Raw genomic sequence first — 26642 nt, 5'->3', positions numbered from 1 at the left:
GTAAATAAAGTGCAGGGGAGGCAGTAGATCTCCTGGCTCTCAGATGGATACTTGGACGGTCTTGGAAGTGTCTGAAGTTACGGAGAGCTGTCTGAGTGCTGCGGCTTCTCGTTCTGCTCTAACCGGTACGCTGCTTCAGCCTCCTCCTCTCTCCTCCATCTCTCTCAAAACAAATGAGTCAGACAGAGCCTCTGGTGATCAATGGCACCATATTACCCTGGTCAAAGTAGTGCACTATATAGGGAATAGGGTTCCATAGGGTTTTGGTCTAAAGTAGTGCACTATATAGGGAATAGGGTTCCATAGGGCTCTGGTCTAAAGTAGTGCACTATATAGGGAATAGGGCTCTGGTCTAAAGTAGTGCACTATATAGGGAATAGGGTTCCATAGGGCTCTGGTCTAAAGTAGTGCACTATATATAGGGAATAGGGTTCCATAGGGCTCTGGTCTAAATAGTGCACTATATAGGGAATAGGGTTCTATAGGGCTCTGGTCTAAAGTAGTGCACTATATAGGGAATAGGGTTCCACAGGGCTCTGGTCTAAAGTAGTGCACTATATAGGGAATAGGGTTCCACAGGGCTCTGGTCTAAAGTAGTGCACTATATAGGGAATAGGGTGCCAGAGGTTCATCAGAATGTTGATAAAATCTTGTGGATGAATGCATTTTATACTGCAGTGTTGTAGTATTGAGGCCTTGCGGTATCATACCTTAAACAGAACAGAAGGGACATGACTTTAACCCTGAGGAAAGAGATTTGAGAACTGTTAGGTGCAGTGCATTTTACATCTGCAACAACGAATGTTTCTTCTTGTTGACGAAGGCTCCCGTTTAATAACAATGACGATTAACTGATAATATGCGTCCCAAATAGCATAATATTCCCGTAATAGTGCACTACTTTTGACCAGAGTCCTATGGAACCCTATTCCCTATATAGTACACTACTTTAGACTAGAGCCCTATGGAACCCTATTCCCTATATAGTGCACTACTTTAGACCAGAGCCCTATGGAAACCTATTCCCTATATATAGTGCATTACTTTAGACCAGTACACTATGTAGGGCGCCATTTGGAACACGAAATGTTCTGTTGCCATGGTGCTGTAGACTTCGACATGCTTCAGAATGTCTCCTAGAACTCTGTTCCAATGTGGAGTCTTGCAACAACAAAAACATGAGAGGTTTCAGACTACTGAAGTGTTATAGCCATTCATAACAGGTTATAACCATTCATAAATCAATAGTTGGAAAGATGTTACGCATTTGCACATACTTACAGGGACATACTACCCCGTGACAGTCCTGGAGTAGTAGGGACAGGAGTCGAGAAACACTTCATCATACTGTTTGTAAATGTCAGTATCGTGAAAAGATCTACATGAATTTTAAAGTATTTTCCTGAGGTTTTTCTACTAAAATAAGATTCTTATTTGAATAGTCTTTTCCAAAAGTTTCTCTTCTAAACAAAAATATATATTTTTAAAACATTAAGGATTTCTCAGGAAGAATAAAAAAAACGAACGCTGCAGACAAATCCAAAAATAAACTTTAGTCTAGACAGTAAATTATACACATCATCCAAGAATCAGAATTCATTTGTCACATAGTCGACCATTACAGTAATGATGAACAACAGTGTTTTTTAATGACAGTCCAGTGTGCAGCCTACATAGTGTTTCTGTGTTATCATTGGTGGTTGGGGTGGACAGACGTGGAATGGAGCATAAAGGACAGATCCCTTGTTTTGAAAAGCCATCGGTAACCAATCACATCCCGATGACAACCACAGGCCATCGTAGGACCAGTCTGGTCCCAGGGGACTTGGTGAGGACATCACAAATTGACAGATCTGGGGACAGACTATCATAAGGACAAAAAAAAATGCACCGACCGGAACGTCCGTCTGTCCCGTCTCTATTGGCTGCCGTTACCGGTTCATTTCCAGACGATTCTACCTGTTGAATCACCGCCGTTCATTTTGACACCTAGCAGGTGATCTACCACGCCCCCTCAGTCCCGTCCCCCTCAGTCCCGTCCCCCTCAGTCCCGTCCCCAGTGGGACGCCGCCCCCTCAGTCCCGTGTTATTTGCTGACTATAGGCAGCAGGTCTCCCTTGGTTTTCATGGTTTTGATCTTGGCTCTGATGGTGTCGTCCATGGCCTGCCGGCAGCGGTGGGCGTAGTGAGCCAGCGTTTCCTCCTTCTCGTCCCACGGCGGCAGGGCGTGGAACACCTAGAACAAAAGAGACATTAAAAACACCAATAATAGTTTATCGTTGACAGATTCAGCCTAGTCTGGGACTCATTGATTTCCAAATGGAGATTTGCTAATAAAAAGGCAGCACATCATCAACACCTGCTTATATGTTTGTTTTACTCCACGTGTAACTCTGTGTTGTTGTTTGTGTCGCACTGCTTTGCTTTATTCTTGGCCAGGTCGCAATTGTAAATGAGAACTTGTTCTCAACTTGCCTACCTGGTTAAATAAAGGTGAAATAAAATTAAAAATATATTATAAAGTCTCATAGAGGACAGTCCAAAAGGAAATACAAACCTCCGGAGCAGCCAGGCTCAGCTCGGCGATGGCCGCCGTCCGTGAGATGGTGTTCCGGTCGACGCCCACGCGGTCGAACGCCACCTTCATGGAGACGCTGCGTCTGAACTCCTGCAGGGCCGCCATGTACCTGGCGATTACGCCCACCACGTTCTTCACTGGGGACAGAGACGAGAGGACAGGGCCTGGTAAAACTACCAAGACTAATTCATTTCAATCCAACGCTGTTTAAGGGGCCATCTACAGTACTGTGCTCCTGACGGTGTTTAAGGGCCATCTACAGTACTGTGTTTAAGGGGCCATCTACAGTACTGTACTCCTGACTGTGTTTAAGGGGCCATCTACAGTACTGTGTTTAAGGGGCCATCTACAGTACTGACTGTGTTTAAGGGGCCATCTACAGTACTGTACTCCTGACTGTGTTTAAGGGGCCATCTACACTCCTGACTGTGTTTAAGGGGCCATCTACAGTACTGTACTCCTGACGGTGTTTAAGGGGCCATCTACAGTACTGTACTCCTGACAGTGTTTAAGGGGCCATCTACAGTACTGTACTCCTGACGGTGTTTAAGGGCCATCTACAGAACTGTACTCCTGACGGTGTTTAAGGGGCCATCTACAGAACTGTACTCCTGACGGTGTTTAAGGGGCCATCTACAGTACTGTACTCCTGACTGTGTTTAAGGGGCCATCTACAGTACTGTGTTTAAGGGGCCATCTACAGTACTGTACTCCTGACGGTGTTTAAGGGCCATCTACAGTACTGTACTCCTGACTGTGTTTAAGGGGCCATCTACAGTACTGTACTCCTGACGGTGTTTAAGGGGCCATCTACAGAACTGTACTCCTGACGGTGTTTAAGGGGCCATCTACAGTACTGTACTCCTGACAGTGTTTAAGGGGCCATCTACAGTACTGTACTCCTGACGGTGTTTAAGGGCCATCTACAGAACTGTACTCCTGACGGTGTTTAAGGGGCCATCTACAGAACTGTACTCCTGACGGTGTTTAAGGGGCCATCTACAGTACTGTACTCCTGACGGTGTTTAAGGGGCCATCTACAGTACTGTACTCCTGACTGTGTTTAAGGGGCCATCTACAGTACTGTGTTTAAGGGGCCATCTACAGTACTGTACTCCTGACGGTGTTTAAGGGCCATCTACAGTACTGTACTCCTGACGGTGTTTAAGGGCCATCTACAGTACTGTACTCCTGACTGTGTTTAAGGGGCCATCTACAGAACTGTGTTTAAGGGGCCATCTACAGAACTGTGTTTAAGGGGCCATCTACAGAACTGTGTTTAAGGGGCCATCTACAGAACTGTGTTTAAGGGGCCATCTACAGAACTGTGTTTAAGGGGCCATCTACAGAACTGTGTTTAAGGGGCCATCTACAGAACTGTGTTTAAGGGGCCATCTACAGTACTGTACTCCTGACTGTGTTTAAGGGGCCATCTACAGTACTGTACTCCTGACGGTGTTTAAGGGGCCATCTACAGTACTGTACTCCTGACTGTGTTTAAGGGGCCATCTACAGTACTGTACTCCTGACGGTGTTTAAGGGGCCATCTACAGAACTTACTCCTGACTCGTGTGTTCTCTCCATCTCTGCTCCTCTTGGAGCTCTTCATCACCCTGTGTCGGTCAAGTGGGTGGATCTCCACTTCCTCAAAGCTTTCGAACAGGGCCGAGTTCTCGAATACCACGCCCTCGTCAGGGAACCCCGCCCCCATGTGGGTGGAGCTGCCCAGCCCCGCCTCCATGTGGCTGGATGAATGACCGCACCTTTTCTCTAAAAACGGGGAAAAGAAGAAATGAAAAACGCTACCGTTTATCTCAGCTACCTCGTCATCTTCCATCGGGTCTTCGTCTGGGAAGTGATTTTCACATCACTGCTCTACCTCTGATTGGCTAAGTGCAAAGGTCAACTAATTGTAATAAAACAAAGATTGTTTTTACTTATTTATAGGATTTAGAAAACTAAGATAGTGTGCATATAACGCACCAGTAAGATCATAGCGTACCTGGGGGGGGGGGGGGGGGGGATGAGAGGAGCGTACCTGGGGGGGGGGATGAGAGGAGCGTACCTGGGGGGGGGGGTGAGAGGAGCGTACCTGGGGGGGGGATGAGAGGAGCGTACCTGGGGGGGGGGTGAGAGGAGCGTACCTGGGGGGGGGGGGGGGGCGAGAGGAGCGTACCTGGGGGGGGGGGGGGGGGGGGGGGGGGGGGGTGAGAGGAGCGTACCTGGGGGGGGGGTGAGAGGAGCGTACCTGGGGGGGGGATGAGAGGAGCGTACCTGGGGGGGGGGGGGGATGAGAGGAGCGTACCTGGGGGGGGGGGGGATGAGAGGAGCGTACCTGGGGGGGGGGGGTGAGAGGAGCGTACCTGGGGGGGGGATGAGAGGAGCGTACCTGGTCGTAGCTGGTCTTGCAGGAAGTCACAGATGAGTTCAGCCTTCTTAGTGAGTTCCTGCTGCAGCAGCTCCTTGTCCTGTTTCAGACTAGAGATGGTCTCTCCCATCTGCTCCCTGCGGCTCCGCTCAACACTCAGCAACGCTCGCAGCCGGTCAATCTCATAGAGAGGCGGACCCACTGATAGAACAGAGACAGGAAGACTATACCGTTTACAAAATGTACATAATAAATAACTTGTATAGCATTTTTCCATTTGAGAAATAATCCCAAGCGCATTAAAAAAACCAAATCAACAAACATATTGTGAAGATGCAGACTAAATAGTGTCACATATAAAATATATTTTTATTTGTTTAACATTTCTTTGGTTACTTCATGATTCCATATGTGTTATTTCATAGTTTTGATGTCGTCACTACTATTCTACAATATAGAAAATAGTAAAAATGAAAGAAAAACCCTTGAATGAGGTGTCCAAACTGTTTATATATAAAAACACTACCGTTCAACAGTTTGGGGTCACTAAGAAATGTCCTTGTTTTTGAAAGAAAAGCACATTTTCTGTCCATTAAAATAACATCAAATTGATCAGAAATACAGTGTAGACATTGTTAATGTTGTAATTGACTATTGTAGCTGGAAACGGCTGATTTTTAATGGAATATCTACATAGGCGTACAGAGGCCCATTATCAGCAACCATCACTCCTGTGTTCCAATGGCACGTTGTGTTAGCTAATCCAAGTTTATCATTTTAAAAGGCTAATTGATCATTAGAAAACCCTTCTGCAATTATGTTAGCACAGCTGAAAACTGTTGTTCTAATTAAAGAAAAGCAATCGTATCTGGAGCATCAGCATTTGTGGGTTCGATTACAGGCTCAAAATGGCCAGAAATAAAGCACTTTCTTCTGAAACTCGTCAGTCTATTCTTGTTCTGAGAAATGAAGGCTATTCCATGTGAGAAATTGCCAAGAAACTGAAGATCTCGTACAACTCTGTGTACTACTCCCTTCACAGAACAGCACAAACTGGCTCTAACCAGAATAGAAAGAGGAGTGGGAGGCCCCGGTGCACAACTGAGCAAGAGGACAAGTACATTAGAGTGTCTAGTTTGAGACACAGACGCATCACAAGTCCTCAACTGGCAGCTTCCTTAAATAGTACCCACAAAACACCAGTCTCAGTGTCAACAGTGAAGAGGCGACTCTGGGATGCTGGCCTTCTGCATTTCAGAGCAAAAACCAAGCCATGGGGTTGAAGGAATTGTCTGTAGAGATCCGAGACAGGATTGTGTCGAGGCACAGATGTGGGGAAATTTCGGAAGCATTGTAGTTCCAAGAACACAGTGGCCTCCATCATTCTTAAATGGAAGAAGTTAGGAACCACCAAGACTCTTCCCAGAGCTGGCCGGCCCGCCAAACTGAGCAATCGGGGGAGAAAGGCCTTGGTCAGGGAGGTGCCCAAGAACCAAATGGTCACTCAAGAACCAAATCTCCCCTGTTATTGTAATGGTGAGAGGTTAGCATGTCTTGGGGGTATGATATAAAATGCTAACCTCCCCTGTTATTGTAATAGGGAGAGGTTAGCATGTCTTGGGGGTATGATATAAAATGCTAACCTCCCCTGTTATTGTAATGGTGAGAGGTTAGCATGTCTTGGGGGTATGATATAAAATGCTAACCTCCCCTGTTATTGTAATGGTGAGAGGTTAGCATGTCTTGGGGGTATGATATAAAATGCTAACCTCCCCTGTTATTGTAATAGGGAGAGGTTAGCATGTCTACTGTGTATGATATAAAATGCTAACCTCCCCTGTTATTGTAATGGTGAGAGGTTAGCATGTCTTGGGGGTATGATATAAAATGCTAACCTCCCCTGTTATTGTAATAGTGAGAGGTTAGCATGTCTACTGTGTATGATATAAAATGCTAACCTCCCCTGTTATTGTAATAGGGAGAGGTTAGCATGTCTACTGTGTATGATATAAAATGCTAACCTCCCCTGTTATTGTAATAGGGAGAGGTTAGCATGTCTACTGTGTATGATATAAAATGCTAACCTCCCCTGTTATTGTAATGGTGAGAGGTTAGCATGTCTACTGTGTATGATATAAAATGCTAACCTCCCCGGTTATTGTAATGGTGAGAGGTTAGCATGTCTACTGTGTATGATATAAAATGCTAACCTCCCCTGTTATTGTAACGGTGAGAGGTTAGCATGTCTACTGTGTATGATATTTGTTCGTCTGTTACTTTCTCACTCATAATTATTCCCGATTAATTCAGGACTATCCGTAACCATGGTAGCATCCACATTAATGTAGAAGTGTTTAGAAACATATTCTATTCTTATTTAAAATAAAAGTGACTCCAAAATAACAATACATTATTTACCATTCATTTCTATTGGGCACAAAATAATCTGAAACGCAACCAAAACAAACAGTAAATGCATCCAACAAGTTTGTAGAGACACCAGCTGGATGTAGTCATTGTGTGTTAGGAATATGGGACCAAATACTAAACTTTTTACTACTTTAATACACATATGTGAATTTGTCCCAATACATTTGGTCCCCTAAAATATGGAGACTATGTACATAAAGTGCTGTAATTTCTAAAACGGTTCACCCGATATGAATGTAAATACCCTCAAATTAAAGCTGACAGTCTGTAATTTAACGTCGTAGTCATTGTATCATTTCAAATCCAAAAATGTGTCACTGTCCCAATACTTTGAGTTCACTGTAGGCCTACAGACGGACACACAAATGCACCTTTTCTACACCAGTGAAAACTAGATTCTAGATAGGCTACTTGTACAGGATCATCTTGAATTTACACTTCATTAAAGACATGCGCAAGAACTTTACCAAATACTAAGTATTATTTTTACTTTAGGATGTGTGTATTGTTGTGAATCGCTTTTTATTTTAGATACTAATACACTGTTGGGTGCTAACCCGTCTCTGTTGGGTGCTAACGGGTCTCTGTTGGGTGCTAACGGGTCTCTGTTGGGTGCTAACGGGTCTCTGTTGGGTGCTAACGGGTCTCTGTTGGGTGCTAACGGGTCTCTGTTGGGTGCTAACGGGTCTCTGTTGGGTGCTAACCCGTCTCTGTTGGGTGCTAACCCGTCTCTGTTGGGTGCTAACCCGTCTCTGTTGGGTGCTAACCCGTCTCTGTTGGGTGCTAACCCGTCTCTGTTGGGTGCTAACCCGTCTCTGTTGGGTGCTAACCCGTCTCTGTTGGGTGCTAACCCGTCTCTGTTGGGTGCTAACCCGTCTCTGTTGGGTGCTAACCCGTCTCTGTTGGGTGCTAACCCGTCTCTGTTGGGTGCTAACCCGTCTCTGTTGGGTGCTAACCCGTCTCTGTTGGGTGCTAACCCGTCTCTGTTGGGTGCTAACCCGTCTCTGTTGGGTGCTAACCCGTCTCTGTTGGGTGCTAACCCGTCTCTGTTGGGTGCTAACCCGTCTCTGTTGGGTGCTAGCGCGTCTCTGTTGGGTGCTAACCGGTCTGTTGGGTGCTTCTGTTGGATGCTAACCGGTCTGTTGGATGCTTCTGTTGGATGCTAACCGGTCTGTTGGGTGCTTCTGTTGGATGCTAACCGGTCTGTTGGATGCTTCTGTTGGATGCTAACCGGTCTGTTGGATGCTTCTGTTGGATGCTAACCGGTCTGTTGGATGCTTCTGTTGGGTGCTAACCGTCTGTTGGGTGCTAACCGTCTGTTGGGTGCTAACCGTCTGTTGGGTGCTAACCGTCTGTTGGGTGCTAACCGTCTGTTGGGTGCTAGGAACACAAGCATTGAAATCTTCAGTTTAAAAAAATGTGCCATTTCCCCCCCAATGTGCACACACAGCAGAGCAATGACACGGTACACATACTGCATCTGCTCATTTGTGTAAGCAAAACAAAAGTACCGGAGAATCTATTTAAATTGGTAGCTAGGTCCATAAACCTCACAGGTATACCCCTCAGGAATGTGAACTTGCTGTTATGTACAATTTAACATTTCAGTGGGCATTTGGTGAGAATTGGTTGTTTGTTCTGACAGCAGAACCAGTGTGGTGATATACATGAAAGAGCAGAGGGAGGCGAAGCGGACAGAGAGAGCGCAAGAAAAAAGAGCTATCAAATGTATCTGTACCTGTAGCCACTCCTTTGGTCTCTGCTCCCAGGAGGTCCAGGTCAGAGTTCATCCCACTTGGAGAGGAGGGAGTCAGGTCCCCAAATGGCCCCTCAGATCCTCCAGGCTTCGGCAGGTCCTCCGACAGCTCAATTGCCGCCCCAGGGAGGGTTCTCAGGCACTGGGTTGACACAGAGGACGAGTCGTGATGTCTGGGGGAACCAGAGCTCATCGTGGAGGAGTGCTTGGAGACAGAGCCTCGTAACGGTTTGGCTAGCAGGGGTATGTGATGAGAGGAGTGCCCCAGCGGAGACGACACACCACCACCACCACCACCACCCAAACCGTCTGCAGCGTTCGGGAAGGGCTTGTGTGGTGAGGTGTGGGACAGGGATAACTGGGACAGAGAGTTATTAGGATTTGGGGACTGGGAGACTGAGTCAGAGGTCATGCCAGAGTTGGTACATCCCCCTGCTGCTAGCTGGGCTTTAGGCACTGTGTAATATTCCTCAGCAGTCTCCTGCTTTATTTTCTTCACTGATTTGTCCCCGTGTCCCCTGTCCTCAGACCATGGTCCCTGGGAGCCAGGCATGCCCCCTAGGGGACCCCTTTTCCTGGGTCTGTGATGAGGCTCGTAGTCCGCATCTCCATCCTCGTCCGTCGTGGCTGAAGACTCGCAGACGATATCAAACAGGTTGCGATTGTCGTCAGCCTCGGCGTTGTCGTCAGCCTCGGCGTTGTCGTCAGCCTCGGCGTTGTCGTCAGCCTCGGCGTTGTCGTCAGCCTCGGCGTTGTCGTCAGCCTCGGCGTTGTCGTCGTCGTCGCTGCAGTTGGAGAAGTCGCAGGAGTCCCGGGTCTGGCTGCTGTCGACCCCCTTGGCCTCGCTGGAGCGGCCCAGAAACCTCTCTCCTCCTGGGCTGCTCTGGCAGGCAGAAGCCCCTCCCTGGAGACTGAGGCTGTCTGAGTTGATGCTGCGGCTGTCCTGGTAGCAGCCCCCCCTCTCCTTCAGAATAACCTTTATTCACCATTTACATGTACCAGGAAGTGACTTGATGAAATCGTATTCGTTAAGTACTCGAACCCCTTCTCCTTTTTGTTACATTACGGCCTTATTCTAAGATGGATTAAATAAATGTTTTTTCCTCATCAATCTACACACAATACCCCATAATGACAAAGCGAACAGGTAAAAAATTTTTTTTGCAAAAGTATTAAACATTAAACAGAATGACCTTATTTACATAAGTATTCAGACCCTTTGCTATGAGACTCTAAATTGAGCTCAGGTGCATCCTGTTTCCATTGATCATCCTTGAGATGTTTCTACAACTTGATTGGAGTCCACCTGTGGTAAATTATTTTGAAAGAAGTTTGGAACCACCAAGGCTCTTCCTAGAGCTGGCCGACCGGCCAAACTAAGTCATTGGGGGAGAAGGGCCCGATAGTCAGTCTGACAGAGCTCCAGAGTTCCTCTGTGGAGATGGGAGAATCATCCAGAAGGACAACCATCTCTGCAGCACTCCACCAGTCAGGCCTTCATGGCAGAGTTGCCAGACGGAAAGTCACCTAAAAGACTCAGACCATGAGAAACAAGATTCTCTGGTCTGATGAAGCCAAGATTGAACTCTTTGGCCTGAATGCCAAGGGTCACATCTGGAGGAAACCTGGCACCATCCCTACGGTGAAGCCTGGTGGTGGCAGCATCATGCTGTGGGGATGTTTTTCAACTGCAGGGACTGGGAGACTAGTCAGGATCGAGGGAAAGATGAACGAAGCAAAGTACAGAGAGATCCTTGATGGGCAGAAGGTTCACCTTCCAACAGGACAACGACTTTAAGCACACAGCTAAGTCTCAATGTCCTTGAGTGGCCCAGCCAGAGCCCAGACTTGAACCTGATCGAACATCTCTGGAGAGACCTGAACATAGCTGTGCAGCTGACCTGAGAGCTTTAGAGGATCTGCAGAGAAGAATGGGAGAAACTCCCAAAATACAGGTGTGCCAAGCTTGTAGCATCATACCCAAGAAGACTCGAGGCTGTAATCACTACCAAAGGTGCTTCAACAAAGTACTGAGTAAAGGGTCTGAATACTTTATTTTATAAATGTACAAACATTTTTTTTAAAACTGTTTTCGCTTTGTCAATATGGAGAATTGTATGTCGATTGATGAGGGGGGAAAAAAACAAAGGCTGTAAAGTTACAGAATCTGGAAAAAGTCTGAATACTTTCCGAATGCACACAATCTACACACAGTAAAGAGTCAAAACAGGATCAGAAACGGCATAATATACTACATAAATATACTATATAAATAACATACTACATAAATAATATACTACATAAATAACATACTATATAAATAGAGGACATAGACACTGAGTGTACAAAACTGCTCTTTCCATGACAGACTGACCAGATGAATCCAGGTAAAAGCTATGATACTTTACTGATTTCACTTAAAGAAGGATTTTTAAGCCTTGAGACAACTGAGAAAAGGATTGTGTATGGTGTGCCATTCAGAGGGTGAACGGGGAAAGACAAAAGATTTAAGTGCCTTTGAACGGGGTATGGTAGTAGGTGCCAGGCGCACCGGTTTGAGTGTGCCAAGAACTGCAAAGCTGCTGGGTTTTTCACACTCAAGTTTCCTGTGTGTATCAAGAATGGTCCACCACCCAAAGGATATCCAGCCAACTTGACACAACTGTGGGATGTATTGGCATCAACATGGGCCAGCATCTCTGTGGAATGTTTTGGACACTCAGTGTGTGTGTGTGTGTGTGTGTGTGTATAAATAAATTGCAGTGACAGAAATGCCCACCTTCTGGCCCGTCTTGCAGGTGGCGGGGAGGGGCCAGTGGTAGGCGTGGCCCGCGCCGCAACCCCACATGGCGGTCAGGTTCCCATGGGAACCCTCGGTAAGCAGGTGTTTGAGGTTCGGGATGAGAGCACAGATGGTGCCGTGACTATGGGCCCAGCGGACCAACTTAGACAGGTTCTCTGAAGAGGTGTGTAAGCAGTCTTCCATCGTGAGTTGGACCGGTTTCCTCTGCTGAAAAAACAGTAGTGCCACTCAAAAGTTTGGACACACCAACTCATTCACGGGTTGTTCTTAATTTTTTTTACTATTTTCTACATTGTAGAATAATAGTGAAGTCATCAAAACTATGAAATAACACATTTGCAATCATGTAGTAACCCCCCCCAAAAAAAGTGTTAAACAAATCAAAATTAGATTTTTCAAAGTAGCCACCCTTTGACAAGAGTCAATGCATTCTCTCAACCAGCTTCGTGAGGTAGTCACCTGGAATGCATTTCAATTAACAGGTGTGCCTTGTTAAAATGTTAATTTGTGGAATTTCTTTCCTTCTTAATGTGTTTGAGCCAATCAGTTGTGTTGTGACAAGGTAGGGGGGATACAGAAGATAGCCCTATTTGGTAAAAGACCAAGTCCATATTATGGTTAGAACTCAAATAAGCAAAGAGAAACGACAGTCCATCATTACTAGAAGACATGAAGGTCAGTCAATCCGGAACATTTTGCAGTCGCAAAAACCATCAAGCGCTATGATGAAACTGGCTCTCATGAGGACCACCACAGGAAAGGAAGACCCAGAGTTACCTCTGCTGCAGAGGATAAGTTCATTAGAGTTAACTGCACCTCAGATTGCAGTCTCCTCTGAACAGTTGATGTTGTGATGTGTCTGTTATTTGAACTATGTGAATCATTTATTTGGGCTGTGTGAATCAGGCTTTCATGATAAAATTGCTGTAAAGAAACCACTACTAAAGGACACCAATAAGAAGAGACTTGCTTGGGTGAAGAAACATGAGCAATGGACATTAGACCGGTGGAAATCTGTCCTTTAGTCTGATGAGTCCAAATTTGAGATTTTTGGTTCCAACCCCCGTGTCTTTGTGAGAAGCAGAGTAGGTTAACAGATGATCTCCGCATGTGTGGTTCCCACCGTGAAGCATGGAGGAGGAGGTGTGATGGTGTGGAGGTGCTTTGCTGGTGACACTGTCTGTGATTTATTTAGAATTCAAGGCACACTTAACCAGCATGGCTACCACAGCTTTCTGCAGTGATACTCCATCCCATCTGGTTTGGGCTTAGTGAAACTATAATTTGTTTTTCAACAGGACAATGTCTCAAAACACACCTCCAGGCTGTGTAAGGGCTATTTGACCAAGAAGGAGAGTGATGGAGTGCTGCATCAGATGACCTGGCCTCCACAATCACCCGACCACAAACCAATTTAAGATGAGTTGGACTGCAGAGTGAAGGAAAAGCAGCCAACAAGTGCTCAGCATGTGGGAACTCCTTCAAGACTGTTGGAAAAGCATTCCAGATGAAACTGGTTGAGAGAATGCCAAGTGTTTGCAAAGTTGTCATCAAGGCAAAGGGTGGCTACTTTGAAGAAACTCAAATATATTTTGATTTAACACTTTTTTGGTTACTACATGATTCCATATGTGTCATTTCATAGTTTTGATGTCTTCACTATTATTCTACAAATGTAGAAAATAGTAAAAAAAATAAATACCATTGAATGAGTAGGTGTGTCCAAACTTTTGCCTGTTACTGTATATTGGTTATTCATATTAGGAGGTGGGCAGCCTGAGTGCCACAACTGTTTGTACTCGTCAACTCCATCATTGTCCCCGTCAAGCCAATAGGTGACAAACAGTCAGCAAGATAGCACAAACAGGCACTCAGGCTAGGATGGCTTAGCTTTGATGCAAAAAAAATAAATAAATGTTTTTACATTGCGTCGGACTCTTGGTTACCAAAAGGGACAGAAAATACAATTACAATATAACCAGCTTCACCAAAAAAATACCATTTCCTGTCTACAAAAGGCAAATTTACAATCTTTAAGAACTCAACTTAAGACAAAGTGAAAACAAAACTCATTTAAAACCAGGTTTGATTCAGATTGGTCAATAGATGAGCAACATCAGGAAAACGATGAGCTTCAAATTGGGGCAGGAGTCTGTCTGTGTGTTGTGATTCTGGATGGCCAGACAGCTACCAACAATGACAAGATGTGGGAAATTGTGACTCGTTTCAGCTAGTTTACTCTTGGTCTTGTTTTGACTGATTTCATTTACATTTTAGTCATTTAGCAGACGCTCTTATCCAGAGCGACTTACAGTAGCAAATGCATACATTTCATACATTTTTTTGTTTGTTGTACTGGCCCCCCGTGGGAATCGAACCCACAACCCTGGCATTGCACACACAGTGCTGGCGTTGCAAACACCATGCTCCACCAACTGAGCCACAGGGAAGACTTCATGTCAACGCTAATATGGCCAGAATTCGCTAGCTAACCAACAACTGTAACAATATATTTGAGAGACAAGTATTCATTGTGCTAATGTATTACATTGGAGACTAGATATATAATTTACATGTCAACATCTAGCTAAGCCAACACCGTGTTGCGCCCCATAGTTGTGCCACACATTGGTTTCGTTGCTAAACAACCAACTTGGTAATAAGGAGCATTGGTGGCAAATCAGCACAAAGGACAAGAAGGTAGAGACAAATCAGCCACAACTGTCAGTAAGAGTGTCCATGATGGAGTCTTTGAATGAAGAGATTGAGATAAAACTGTCCAGTTTGAGTGTTTGTTGCAGCTCGTTCCAGTTGCTAGCTGAAGCGAACTGAAAAGAGGAGCGACCCAGGGATGGGATGTGTGTGCTTTGGGGTCCTTTAACAAAATGTGACTGGCAGAACGGGCGTTGTATGTGGAGGATGAGGGCTGCAGTAGATATCTCAGATAGGGGGGAGTGAGGCCTAAGAGGGTTTTATACTTTTTTTATTTTATTTTAACTAGGCAAGTCAGTTAAGAACAAATTGTTATTTACAATGATGGCCTAGGAACAGTGGGTTAACTGCCCAACCTGTGGCTCTTGCGACGGGTAAACAGAGATGACCAGTTTACAGAGGAGTATAGAGTGCAGCGATGTGTCCTATAAGGAGCATTGGTGGCAAATCTGATTGCCAAATGGTAAAGAACATCTAGCAGCTCGAGAGCACCCTTACCTGCCGATCTATAAATTACGTCTCCGTAATATAGCATGGGTAGGATGGTCATCTGAATCAGGGTTAGTTGGTCAGCTGGGGGTGAAAGAGGAGCGATTACGATAGAGGAAATCAAGTCTAGATTTAACTTTAGCCTGCAGCTTTGATATGTGCTGAGAGAAGGACAGTGTACCATCTAGCCATACTCCCAAGTACTTGTATGAGGTGATTACCTCAAGCTCTAAACCCTCAGAGGTAGTAATCACACCTGTGGGGAGAGGGGCATTCTTCTTACCAAACCACATTACCTTTGTTTTGGATGTGTTTAGAACGAGGTTAAGGGTAGAGAAAGCTTGTTGGACACTAAGAAAGCTTTGTTGTAGAGCATTTAACACAAAATCCAGGGAGGGGCATATAAATGGATGGGAGAGCTTCCTACTGCCTGAGCTATGTTGTTGATGTAAATTGAGAAGAGCATGGTGCCTAGGATCGAGCCTTGGGGTACTCCCTTGGCGACAGGAAGTGGCTGAAACAGCAGATGTTCTGACTTTATACACTGCACTCTGAGAGAGGTAGTTATCAAACCAGGCCAAAGACCCCTCAGAGACACCAATACTCCTTAGCCGGCCCACAAGAATGAAATGGTCTACCGTATCAAAAGCTTTGGCCAAGACAATAAAAATAGCAGCACAACATTGCTTATAATCAAGGGCAATAGTAACATTATTGAGGACCTTTAAGGTTACAGTGACACAGCCATAACCTGAGCGGAAACCAGATTGCATACCAGAGAGAATACTATAGACATCAAGAATGCCAGTCAGTTGATTATTGACAAGTTTTTCCAACACGTTTGATAAACAGGGCAAAATATAAATAGGCAAGAAGCTGATTATACAGCATGGCCATTACACAGGTGCACCTTGTGCTGGGGGCAATAAATGCCCACTTCAAAATGTGCTGTTTTGTCCCAACACAATGACACATGTCTCAAGTTGAGGGAGCGAGCAATTGGCATGCTGACTGCAGGAATATCCACCCGAGTTGTTGCCAGATAATTTAATGTTCATTTTTCTACCATATGCAGCCTCCAACGCCGTTTTACAGAATTTGGCACTATGTCCAACCGACCTCACAACCCCAGACCACGTGTAACCACGCCAACCCAGGACCTACACATGCTGCTTCTTCACCTGTGGGATCATCTTGAGACCAGCCACCTGGACAGCTGATGAAACTGAGGAGTATTTTGGTCTGTAATAAAGCCCTTTAAGGAAAAACTCATTCTGATTGGCTGGGCCTGGCTCCCCAATAGGTGGGCCTATGCCCTACCAGGTCCACCCATGGCTGTGCCCCTGCCCAGTCATGTGAAATCCATAGTTTAAGTCCTAAAGAATTTATTTAAATTCACTCAATTCTTTGAAATTGTTACGTTTATATTTTTGTTCAATATAGATTTTCCTTTGTTGACAGGAAACGTTTTCTTTTGTAAAGCCGGTTATATTGTAATATGGTTATTTTCTGTCTTCATTTCTCGCAACCAAGAGAGTCCATCACAATGTAAAAAAAAAAACGATATTGGTTGCATCGAAGCTAGGTTGGGTAGCCTATAGTACTCTGAGTAAGCTTTCCCTGTAGCTCAGTTGGTAGAGCATGGTGTTTGCAACGTATGTATGAAATTAAATGTATGAAATGTATGCATTCACTACTGTAAGTCGCTCTGGATAAGAGCGTCTGCTAAATGACAAAAAAAAAATTAAAAAAAATGTAAACAATCACATTTGTGTGGGTATAGTCTACATCCATGTAGAGCAGTCTATACATTAAAAACGAGGGGCCAACAACACAATCTTTCACAAACAGTAAAGCTATTTTCAAAACCCCAAACACAATGTCCTGGTGACAGGAGGTATTTGTGTAGAGGTGAATTATGAAACCAGTCAGTGGCTCCATGGTTTCAGCCTGAAGAAAAACACTCAAGACAAGACCACAACACAGCAGGCTGAGAATGGCCCTGATTTTTTACAATGGTCTTACTAGTTGATTATGATAAGGAAATTAAATGCTTTGAATTGCGTTATCTACTGTGGATAAGAGCGTCTGCTAAATGACTAAAATGTAAATGTAAATGTAGACGACTAGTTGTTGGTGGGTTACGATAATGTCTGCAGTTAGCTAGCTAGCTAGCAATGACTCTAGCATGCTAACGTTTGAAGAAAGGCCCGTGAGATATCAAATCTCGCCACTTCTCTAGACTAGTAAGCGTTTTTTTTTATTATTATTATTATTATTATTTTTAAAATCAGTACTTCGCTACTATAATACCTGGCTGAATGTTGTCCAAAATGGTCAACTAGTTAGGTATAGCATTAGCAATCAGCCTGCTAACCTGGCTAGTTAGCGGTAGCTAGCGCTACGCGTCGGTTAGTCAGTCACAGAACAAAAAGACACCTGTATGTTATCAGAAATACTTACCTTTTACACCGAACACACACTTCCTATGTCTTCTAACATAAAGCAAATAAATGTTTCGGCTAATATTACTACCAAAATACAGCAGACAAGAAGACACAAGTCCGACTAGCTAGCTAGATTTGGTTTGGTTTGGCGAGACAACCCCCCCACTAAAACAGATGTAACTGGACCGGTGTGAACATAGCCACAATAGTGGAATTTCAGTTTCGCCTTTAAAATAAAAGTTCCCCCATTGGAAGTGACACAAACAGTGGAATCAAGCTACATTTGGACTAAATAAGGCAACAACAAAAAGGTTGTGTAATGTTGTTACATTATTTAAATGAAAGAAAATAAATGATTGTCAATAAACAGAAAACATTGGTGAAATCACACTGTGTATGTATTAGACTTTAGAATTGCATTGGGGGCATACTAATATGCATTTTACAGATTAAACTAGAGATTGTACATCCATGAAATGGTGTATCAACCTACCTACTCAGTGGCACCAACACAACAACTACGTAGAATTTTGGTGGGACTCTAAAAACCAGTGTGAAATGAGCCACATTAAGACTATTACATCAGCAGGTCCCATCAAACCAACTACTTGAATGCCCTGGCCTACTCCTTGAAGTGTGCAGTTCTGTAAAAAAAACAACAACACTACTTTATCTTTTAGTATGTGTACTTTACTGTATTTATGTGTATTACACGTCAGACCAAGCGATTGACTTGAGGCATTTTGATTTAAATGTGTAAAGGCACCATCACCATTAGGGTAATATAGGTCGTTAACAGCTATGCCAGTCCATCGTTGAATGAGCTGTATTCCGCCATAAGCAAACAAGAAAACGCTCACCTAGTAGCCGGGGACTTTAATAATGCAGAGAAACTTAAATCAGTTTTACCTAATTTCTATCAACATGTTAAATGTGCAACCAGAGGGAAAAGAACTCTGGACCACCTTTACTACACACACAGGGATGCATACAAAGCTCTCCCTCGCCCTCCATTTGGAAAATCTGACCATGATTCTATCCTCCTGATTCCTGTTTACAAGCAAAAATTAATGCAGGAAGCACCAGTGACTACATCAATTAAAAAAAGTGGTCAGATAAAGCAGATGCTAAGCTACAGGACTGTTTTGCTTTAACAGACTGGAACATGTTCCGGGATTCTTCCGATGGAATTGAGGAGTACACCACATCAGTCACTGGCTTTATCAATAAGTGCATCGATGATGTCATCCCCACAGTGACCGTATGTACATACCCCAACCAGAAGCCATGGATTACAGGCAGCATTCGCACTGAGCTAAAGGGTAGAGCTGCCGCTTTCAAGGAGAGGGACTCTAACCCGGAAGCTTATAAGAAATCCTGCTATGTCCTCCGACGAAACATCAAACAGGCAAAGCATCAATACAGGACTAAGATCGATTCATGCAACACCGGCTCTGACACTCTTTGGATGTGGCAGGGCCTGCAAACCATTACAGACAACAAAGGGAAGCACAGCCGAGAGCTGCCCAGTGACACGAGCCTACCTGACGAGCTAAACTACCTCTATGCTCGCTTCGAGGCAAATAACACTGAAACATGCATGAGAGCACCAGCTGTACCACGCTCTCCGCAGCTGATGTGAGAAAGACCTTTAGACAGGTCAACATTCACAAGGCCGAAGGGACAGACGGATTACCAGGACGTGTACTGCGAGCATGCGCTGACCAACTAGCAAGTGTCTTCACTGACATTTTCAACCTCTCCCTGTACAAGTCTAATACCAACATATTTTAAGCAGACCACCATAGTCCCTGTGCCCAAGAACACCAAGGCAACCTGCCTAAATGACTACAGACCCGTAGCACTCACGTCTGAAGCCATTGAGTGCTTTGAAAGGCTGGTCATGGCTCACATCAACACCATCATCCCAGAAACCCTAGACCCACTCCAATTTGCATACCACCCCAGCAGATACACAGATGATGCCGTCTCTATTGCACTCCACACTACTCTTTCCCACCTGGACAAAATTAACACATATGTGAGAATGCTGTTCATTTACTGCAGCTCAGCGTTCAACACCATAGTGCCCTCAAAGCTCATCACTAAGCTAAGGACCCTGGGACTAAACACCTCCCTCTGAAACTGGATCCTGGAATTCCTAACGGGACACCCCCAGGTGGTAAGGGTAGGTAACAACACATCCGCCACGCTGATCCTCAACACGGGGGCCCCTCAGGGGTGCGTGCTCAGTCCCCTCCTGTACTCCTTGTTCACTCATGACTGCATGGGCAGGCACGACTCCAACACCATCATTAAATTTGCCAATGACACAACAGTGGTAGGCCTGATCACCGACAACAACGAGACAGCCTACAGGGAGGTGGTCAGAGACCTGGCCGTGTGGTGCCAGGACAACAACCTCTCCCTCAACATGATCAAAACAAAGGAGATGATTGTGGACTACAGGAAAAGGAGGATCGAGCACGCCCCCATTCTCATTGACGGGGCTGCAGTGGAGCAGGTTGAGAGCTTCAAGTTCCTTGGTGTCCACATCACCAACAAACTAACATAGTCCAAGCACACCAAGACAGTTGTGAAGAGGGCACGACAAAACCTTTTCCCCCTCAGGACACTGAAAATATTTGGCATGGGTCCTCAGATCCTCAAAAGGTTCTACAGCTGCACCATCGAGAGCATCCTGACTGGTTGCATCACTGCCTGGTATGGCAACTGCTCGGCCTCCGACCGCAAGGCACTATAGAGGGTAGTGCGAACAGCCCAGTACATCACTGGGGCTAAGCTGCCTGCCATCCAGGACCTTTATACCAGGCGGTGTCAGAGGAAGGCCCTAAAAATGGTAAAATACTCCAGCCACCCTAGTCATAGATTTTCTCTGCTACCGCACTGCAAGTGGTACCGGAGCACCAAGTCTAGGTCGAAGAGGCTTCTAAACAGCTTCTACCCCGAAGCCATAAGACTCCTGAACTCCTAGTCAAATGGGTTCTCAGACTATTCGCATTGCCCCCCTCCCTCCCTCCCCACTGCCTCTCTCTGTTGTCATCTATGCATAGTCACTTTAATTAATTAACTCTACCTACATGTACATATTACCTCAACTAACCGGTGTTCCCGCACATTGACTCTGTACCGGCACCCCCCTGTATATAGCCTCCACATTGACTCTGTACCGCTACCCCCCTGTATACAGCCTCCACATTGACTCTGTACCGGTACCCCCTGTATATAGCCTCCACATTGACTCTGTACCGGTACCCCCCTGTATACAGCCTCCACATTGACTCTGTACTGGTACCCCCTGTATATAGCCTCCACATTGACTCTGTACCGTAATACCCTGTATATAGCCTCCACATTGACTCTGTACCGGTACCCCCTGTATATAGCCTCCACATTGACTCTGTACCGGTACCCCCCTGTATATAGCCTCCACATTGACTCTGTACCGGTACCCCCTGTATATAGCCTCCACATTGACTCTGTACCGGTACCCCCTGTATATAGCCTCCACATTGACTCTGTACCGGTACCCCCTGTATATAGCCTCCACATTGACTCTGTACCGGTACCCCCTGTATATAGCCTCCACATTGACTCTGTACTGGTACCCCCTGTATATAGCCTCCACATTGACTCTGTACCGGTACCCCCTGTATATAGCCTCCACATTGACTCTGTACTGGTACCCCCTGTATATATTGTTATTTTTTACTGTTCCTCTTTAATTACTTGTTACTTTTATCTCTTATTCTTATCCGTATTTTTTTTAACTGCATTGTTGGTTAGGGGCTCATAAGTCAGCATTTCACTGTAAGGTCTACTACACCTGTTGTATTCAGCATTTCACTGTGAGGTCTACTACACCTGTTGTATTCAGCATTTCACTGTGAGGTCTACTACACCTGTTGTATTCAGCATTTCACTGTAAGGTCTACTACACCTGTTGTATTCAGCATTTCACTGTAAGGTCTACTACACCTGTTGTATTGAGCATTTCACTGTGAGGTCTACTACACCTGTTGTATTCAGCATTTCACTGTGAGGTCTACTACACCTGTTGTATTCAGCATTTCACTGTGAGGTCTACTACACCTGTTGTATTCAGCATTTCACTGTAAGGTCATGTGACTAATAAAATGTGATTGGATTCGTGTCTTTGAAGCAGTTGACTTCTCAACTAAAGTATTGTCATGGCATTTTATTTAACACTGGAAACGAACAAAGGACAGCAACAAAAAAAAGGTTAAGCTGTTTTGTTTTTCCTTCCTGATATCCAACTCAGTAGATAATTAATTTAAATTCTTCAATAAGTTCAATAAGAAAGTTAAATACACACAGCCTGACTGGGAGGGTAAACACCCATAGAGCATTCTGTGACTTGGTGTCACGATTGTCGTAAGGAGTGGACCCAAACGCAGCGGGAAAAGGGATACTCATCTTCTTTTTTATTATTGAAGAAGGAAAAACAAAATAAACACGTGTACAAAAACAAACGACTCCAAACAGTCCCGTCAGGTGCAACAAACACTAAACCAGGAAATAACTACCCACAAACCCCCATCGAACAAACACCCCTATAAATAGGACCTGCAATCAGAGGCAACGAGAAGCAGCTGCCTCCAATTGAAGGTCAACCCAATAAACACCACATAGAAATAGACCAACTAGAAATAACATAGAAATACACTAACATAGAACATAACCCAAACAACCCCGAACCACACTAAAAAAACACCCCCTGCCACGCCCTGACCAAACTACAATAACAAACAACCTATTTTACTGGTCAGGACGTGACACTTGGGTCGCTGGAGTATTTGACATTTGTTTGGTAAAAACAGTAGGAGAAATACACATGTAGGTAGAGTCTAGTAGGATAAATTCACATGTAGGTAGAGTCCAGTAGGATAAACACACATGTAGGTAGAGTCCAGTAGGATAAACACACATGTAGGTAGAGTCCAGTAGGATAAACACACATGTAGGTAGAGTCCAGTAGGATAAACACACATGTAGGTAGAGTCCAGTAGGATAAACACACATGTAGGTAGAGTCCAGTAGAATAAACACACATGTAGGTAGAGTCCAGTAGGATAAACACACATGTAGGTAGAGTCCAGTAGGATAAACACACATGTAGGTAGAGTCCAGTAGGATAAACACACATGTAGGTAGAGTCCTTTCCTTTTTTTAAAGAGCTTTGTCCCAACAACAAACCTTTTACCTTTTTATTCATTTATTTTTTATTTCACCTTTATTTAACCAGGTAGACTAGTTGAGAACAAGTCCTTTATTTAATCAGGTAGGCTAGTTGAGAACAAGTCCTTTATTTAACCAGGTGGGCTAGTTGAGAACAAGTCCTTTATTTAACCAGGTAGGTTAGTTGAGAACAAGTCCTTTATTTAACCAGGTAGGCTAGTTGAGAACAAGTTCTCATTTACAACTGCGACCTGGCCAAGATAAAGCAAAGCAGTGCGACACAAACAACAACACAGAGTTACACATGGAGTAAACAAGCGTACAGTCAATGACACAATAGAAAAAAAAAGAAAGTCTATATACAGTGTGTGCAAATGGCGTGACGAGGTAAGGCAATAAATAGGCCGTAGTAGCGAAGTTATTACAATTTAGCAAATTAACATTGAATTGATAAATGAGCTGACGATGATGTGCAAGTAGAAATACTGGTGTGCAAAAGAGAAGAAAAGTAAATAAAAACAATATGGGGATGAGGTAGGTAGATTGGGTGGGCTATTTACAGATGGACTATGTACAGCTGCAGCGATCGGTTAGCTGCTCTGATAGCTGATGTTTAAAGTTGCTGAGGGAAATAAAAGTCTCCAGCTTTTATAACAGTAGTCTAGTGTGAGGGGTTATGTCAGTAGTCTAGTGTGAAGGGTTATAACAGTAGTCTAGTGTGAGGGGTTACTAGACTACTGACATAACCCCTCACACTAGACTACTGACATAACCCCTCACACTAGACTACTGTTATAACCCTTCACACTAGACTACTGACATAACCCCTCACACTAGACTACTGTTATAACCCTTCACACTAGACTACTGACATAACCCCTCACACTAGACTACTGTTATAACCCTTCACACTAGACTACTGACATAACCCCTCACACTAGACTACTGACATAACCCCTCACACTAGACTACTGTTATAACCCTTCACACTAGACTACTGACATAACCCCTCACACTAGACTACTGACATAACCCCTCACACTAGACTACTGTTATAACCCCTCACACTAGACTACTGACATAACCCCTCACACTCGTCTACTGACATAACCCCTCACACTAGACTACTGTTATAACCCTTCACACTAGACTACTGACATAACCCCTCACACTAGACTACTGACATAACCCCTCACAATAGACTACTGTTATAACCCCTCACAATAGACTACTGTTATAACCCCTCAGACTAGACTACTGTTATAACCCCTCACACTAGACTACTGACATAACCCCTCACACTAGACTACTGTTATAACCCCTCACACTAGACTACTGTTATAACCCCTCACACTAGACTACTGACATAACCCCTCACACTAGACTACTGACATAACCCCTCACACTAGACTACTGACATAACCCCTCAGACTAGACTACTGTTATAACCCCTCACACTAGACTACTGTTATAACCCCTCACACTAGACTACTGACATAACCCCTCACACTAGACTACTGTTATAACCCCTCACACTAGACTACTGTTATAACCCCTCACACTAGACTACTGTTATAACCCCTCACACTAGACTACTGTTATAACCCCTCACACTAGACTACTGTTATAACCCCTCACACTAGACTACTGACATAACCCCTCACACTAGACTACTGACATAACTCTCACACTAGACTACTGACATAACCCCTTACACTAGACTACTGTTATAACCCCTCAGACTAGACTACTGTTATAACCCCTCACACTAGACTACTGTTATAACCCCTCACACTAGACTACTGATATAACCCCTCACACTAGACTAATGTTATAACCTCTCACACTAGACTACTGTTATAACCCTTCACACTAGACTACTGTTATAACCCCTCACACTAGACTACTGACATAACCCCTCACACTAGACTACTGACATAACCCCTCACACTAGACTACTGACATAACCCCTTACACTAGACTACTGTTATAACCCCTCAGACTAGACTACTGTTATAACCCCTCACACTAGACTACTGTTATAACCCCTCACACTAGACTACTGTTATAACCCCTCACACTAGACTACTGATATAACCCCTCACACTAGACTACTGTTATAACCCCTCACACTAGACTACTGTTATAACCCTTCACACTAGACTACTGACATAACCCCTCACACTAGACTACTGATATAACCCCTCACACTAGACTACTGTTATAACCCCTCACACTAGACTACTGACATAACCCCTCACACTAGACTACTGTTATAACCCCTCACACTAGACTACTGTTATAACCTCTCACACTAGACTACTGTTATAACCCCTCACACTAGACTACTGTTATAACCCCTCACACTAGACTACTGTTATAACCCTTCACACTAGACTACTGACATAACCCCTCACACTAGACTACTGTTATAACCCCTCACACTAGACTACTGTTATAACCCCTCACACTAGACTACTGTTATAACCCCTCACACTAGACTACTGACATAACCCCTCACACTAGACTACTGTTATAACGCCTCACACTAGACTACTGTTATAACCCCTCACACTAGACTACTGTTATAACCCCTCACACTAGACTACTGTTATAACCCCTCACACTAGACTACTGTTATAACCCCTCACACTAGACTACTGTTATAACCCCTCACACTAGACTACTGACATAAGCCCTCACACTAGACTACTGACATAACCCCTCACACTAGACTACTGACATAACCCCTTACACTAGACTACTGTTATAACCCCTCAGACTAGACTACTGTTATAACCCCTCACACTAGACTACTGTTATAACCCCTCACACTAGACTACTGTTATAACCCCTCACACTAGACTACTGATATAACCCCTCACACTAGACTACTGTTATAACCCTCTCACACTAGACTACTGTTATAACCCTTCACACTAGACTACTGACATAACCCCTCACACTAGACTACTGACATAACCCCTCACACTAGACTACTGTTATAACCCCTCACACTAGACTACTGTTATAACCCCTCACACTAGACTACTGTTATAACCCCTCACACTAGACTACTGACATAACCCCTCACACTAGACTACTGACATAACCCCTCACACTAGACTACTGACATAACCCCTTACACTAGACTACTGTTATAACCCCTCAGACTAGACTACTGTTATAACCCCTCACACTAGACTACTGTTATAACCTCTCACACTAGACTACTGTTATAACCCCTCACACTAGACTACTGATATAACCCCTCACACTAGACTACTGTTATAACCCCTCACACTAGACTACTGTTATAACCCCTCACACTAGACTACTGTTATAACCCTTCACACTAGACTACTGACATAACCCCTCACACTAGACTACTGACATAACCCCTCACACTAGACTACTGTTATAATCCCTCACACTAGACTACTGACATAACCCCTCACACTAGACTACTGTTATAACCCCTCACACTAGACTACTGTTATAACCTCTCACACTAGACTACTGTTATAACCCCTCACACTAGACTACTGTTATAACCTTTCAAACTAGACTACTGACATAACCCCTCACACTAGACTACTGTTATAACCCCTCACACTAGACTACTGACATAACCCCTCACACTAGACTACTGTTATAAACCCTCACACTAGACTACTGTTATAACCCCTCACACTAGACTACTGTTATAACCCCTCACACTACACTACTGTTATAACCCCTCACACTAGACTACTGTTATAACCCCTCACAATAGACTACTTATATAACCCCTCACACTAGACTACTGTTATAACCCTCTCACACTAGACTACTGTTAT

At 44.4% G+C, this 26642-nt stretch overlaps 1 protein-coding gene across 4 annotated transcripts; it reads right to left on the bottom strand.

Annotated features, from left to right (window-relative positions):
- Positions 1-2031: 2031 nt before the first annotated feature.
- Positions 2032-17779, bottom strand: LOC106591371 (uncharacterized). Of its 4 annotated transcripts, XM_082960610.1 has the most exons (8): positions 17600-17768; positions 15146-15220; positions 11912-12142; positions 9115-10108; positions 4968-5147; positions 4139-4348; positions 2558-2715; positions 2032-2236 (listed from the first exon to the last, which is right to left on the bottom strand). In XM_082960610.1, the coding sequence occupies exons 3-8, from the start codon at positions 12116-12118 to the stop codon at positions 2087-2089; spliced, it is 1899 nt and encodes a 632-aa protein (XP_082816736.1). In that variant the 5' UTR covers positions 12119-12142; positions 15146-15220; positions 17600-17768; the 3' UTR covers positions 2032-2086. The 4 variants fall into 4 exon arrangements, with proteins under 4 accessions (XP_082816736.1, XP_082816735.1, XP_082816734.1 ...); XM_082960609.1 differs by lacking the exon at positions 15146-15220 and having other exon boundaries at positions 11912-12139; positions 17600-17779; XM_082960608.1 differs by lacking the exon at positions 15146-15220 and having other exon boundaries at positions 17600-17774.
- Between the last annotated feature and the right edge of the window lie 8863 nt (positions 17780-26642).

The sequence above is a fragment of the Salmo salar genome, chromosome 13 (assembly GCF_965601325.2).
Source record: "Salmo salar chromosome 13, fSalSal1, whole genome shotgun sequence".
In the NCBI taxonomy this organism is placed as follows: domain Eukaryota; kingdom Metazoa; phylum Chordata; class Actinopteri; order Salmoniformes; family Salmonidae; genus Salmo; species Salmo salar.
This window is presented reverse-complemented; position numbering and strand designations above follow the sequence as displayed.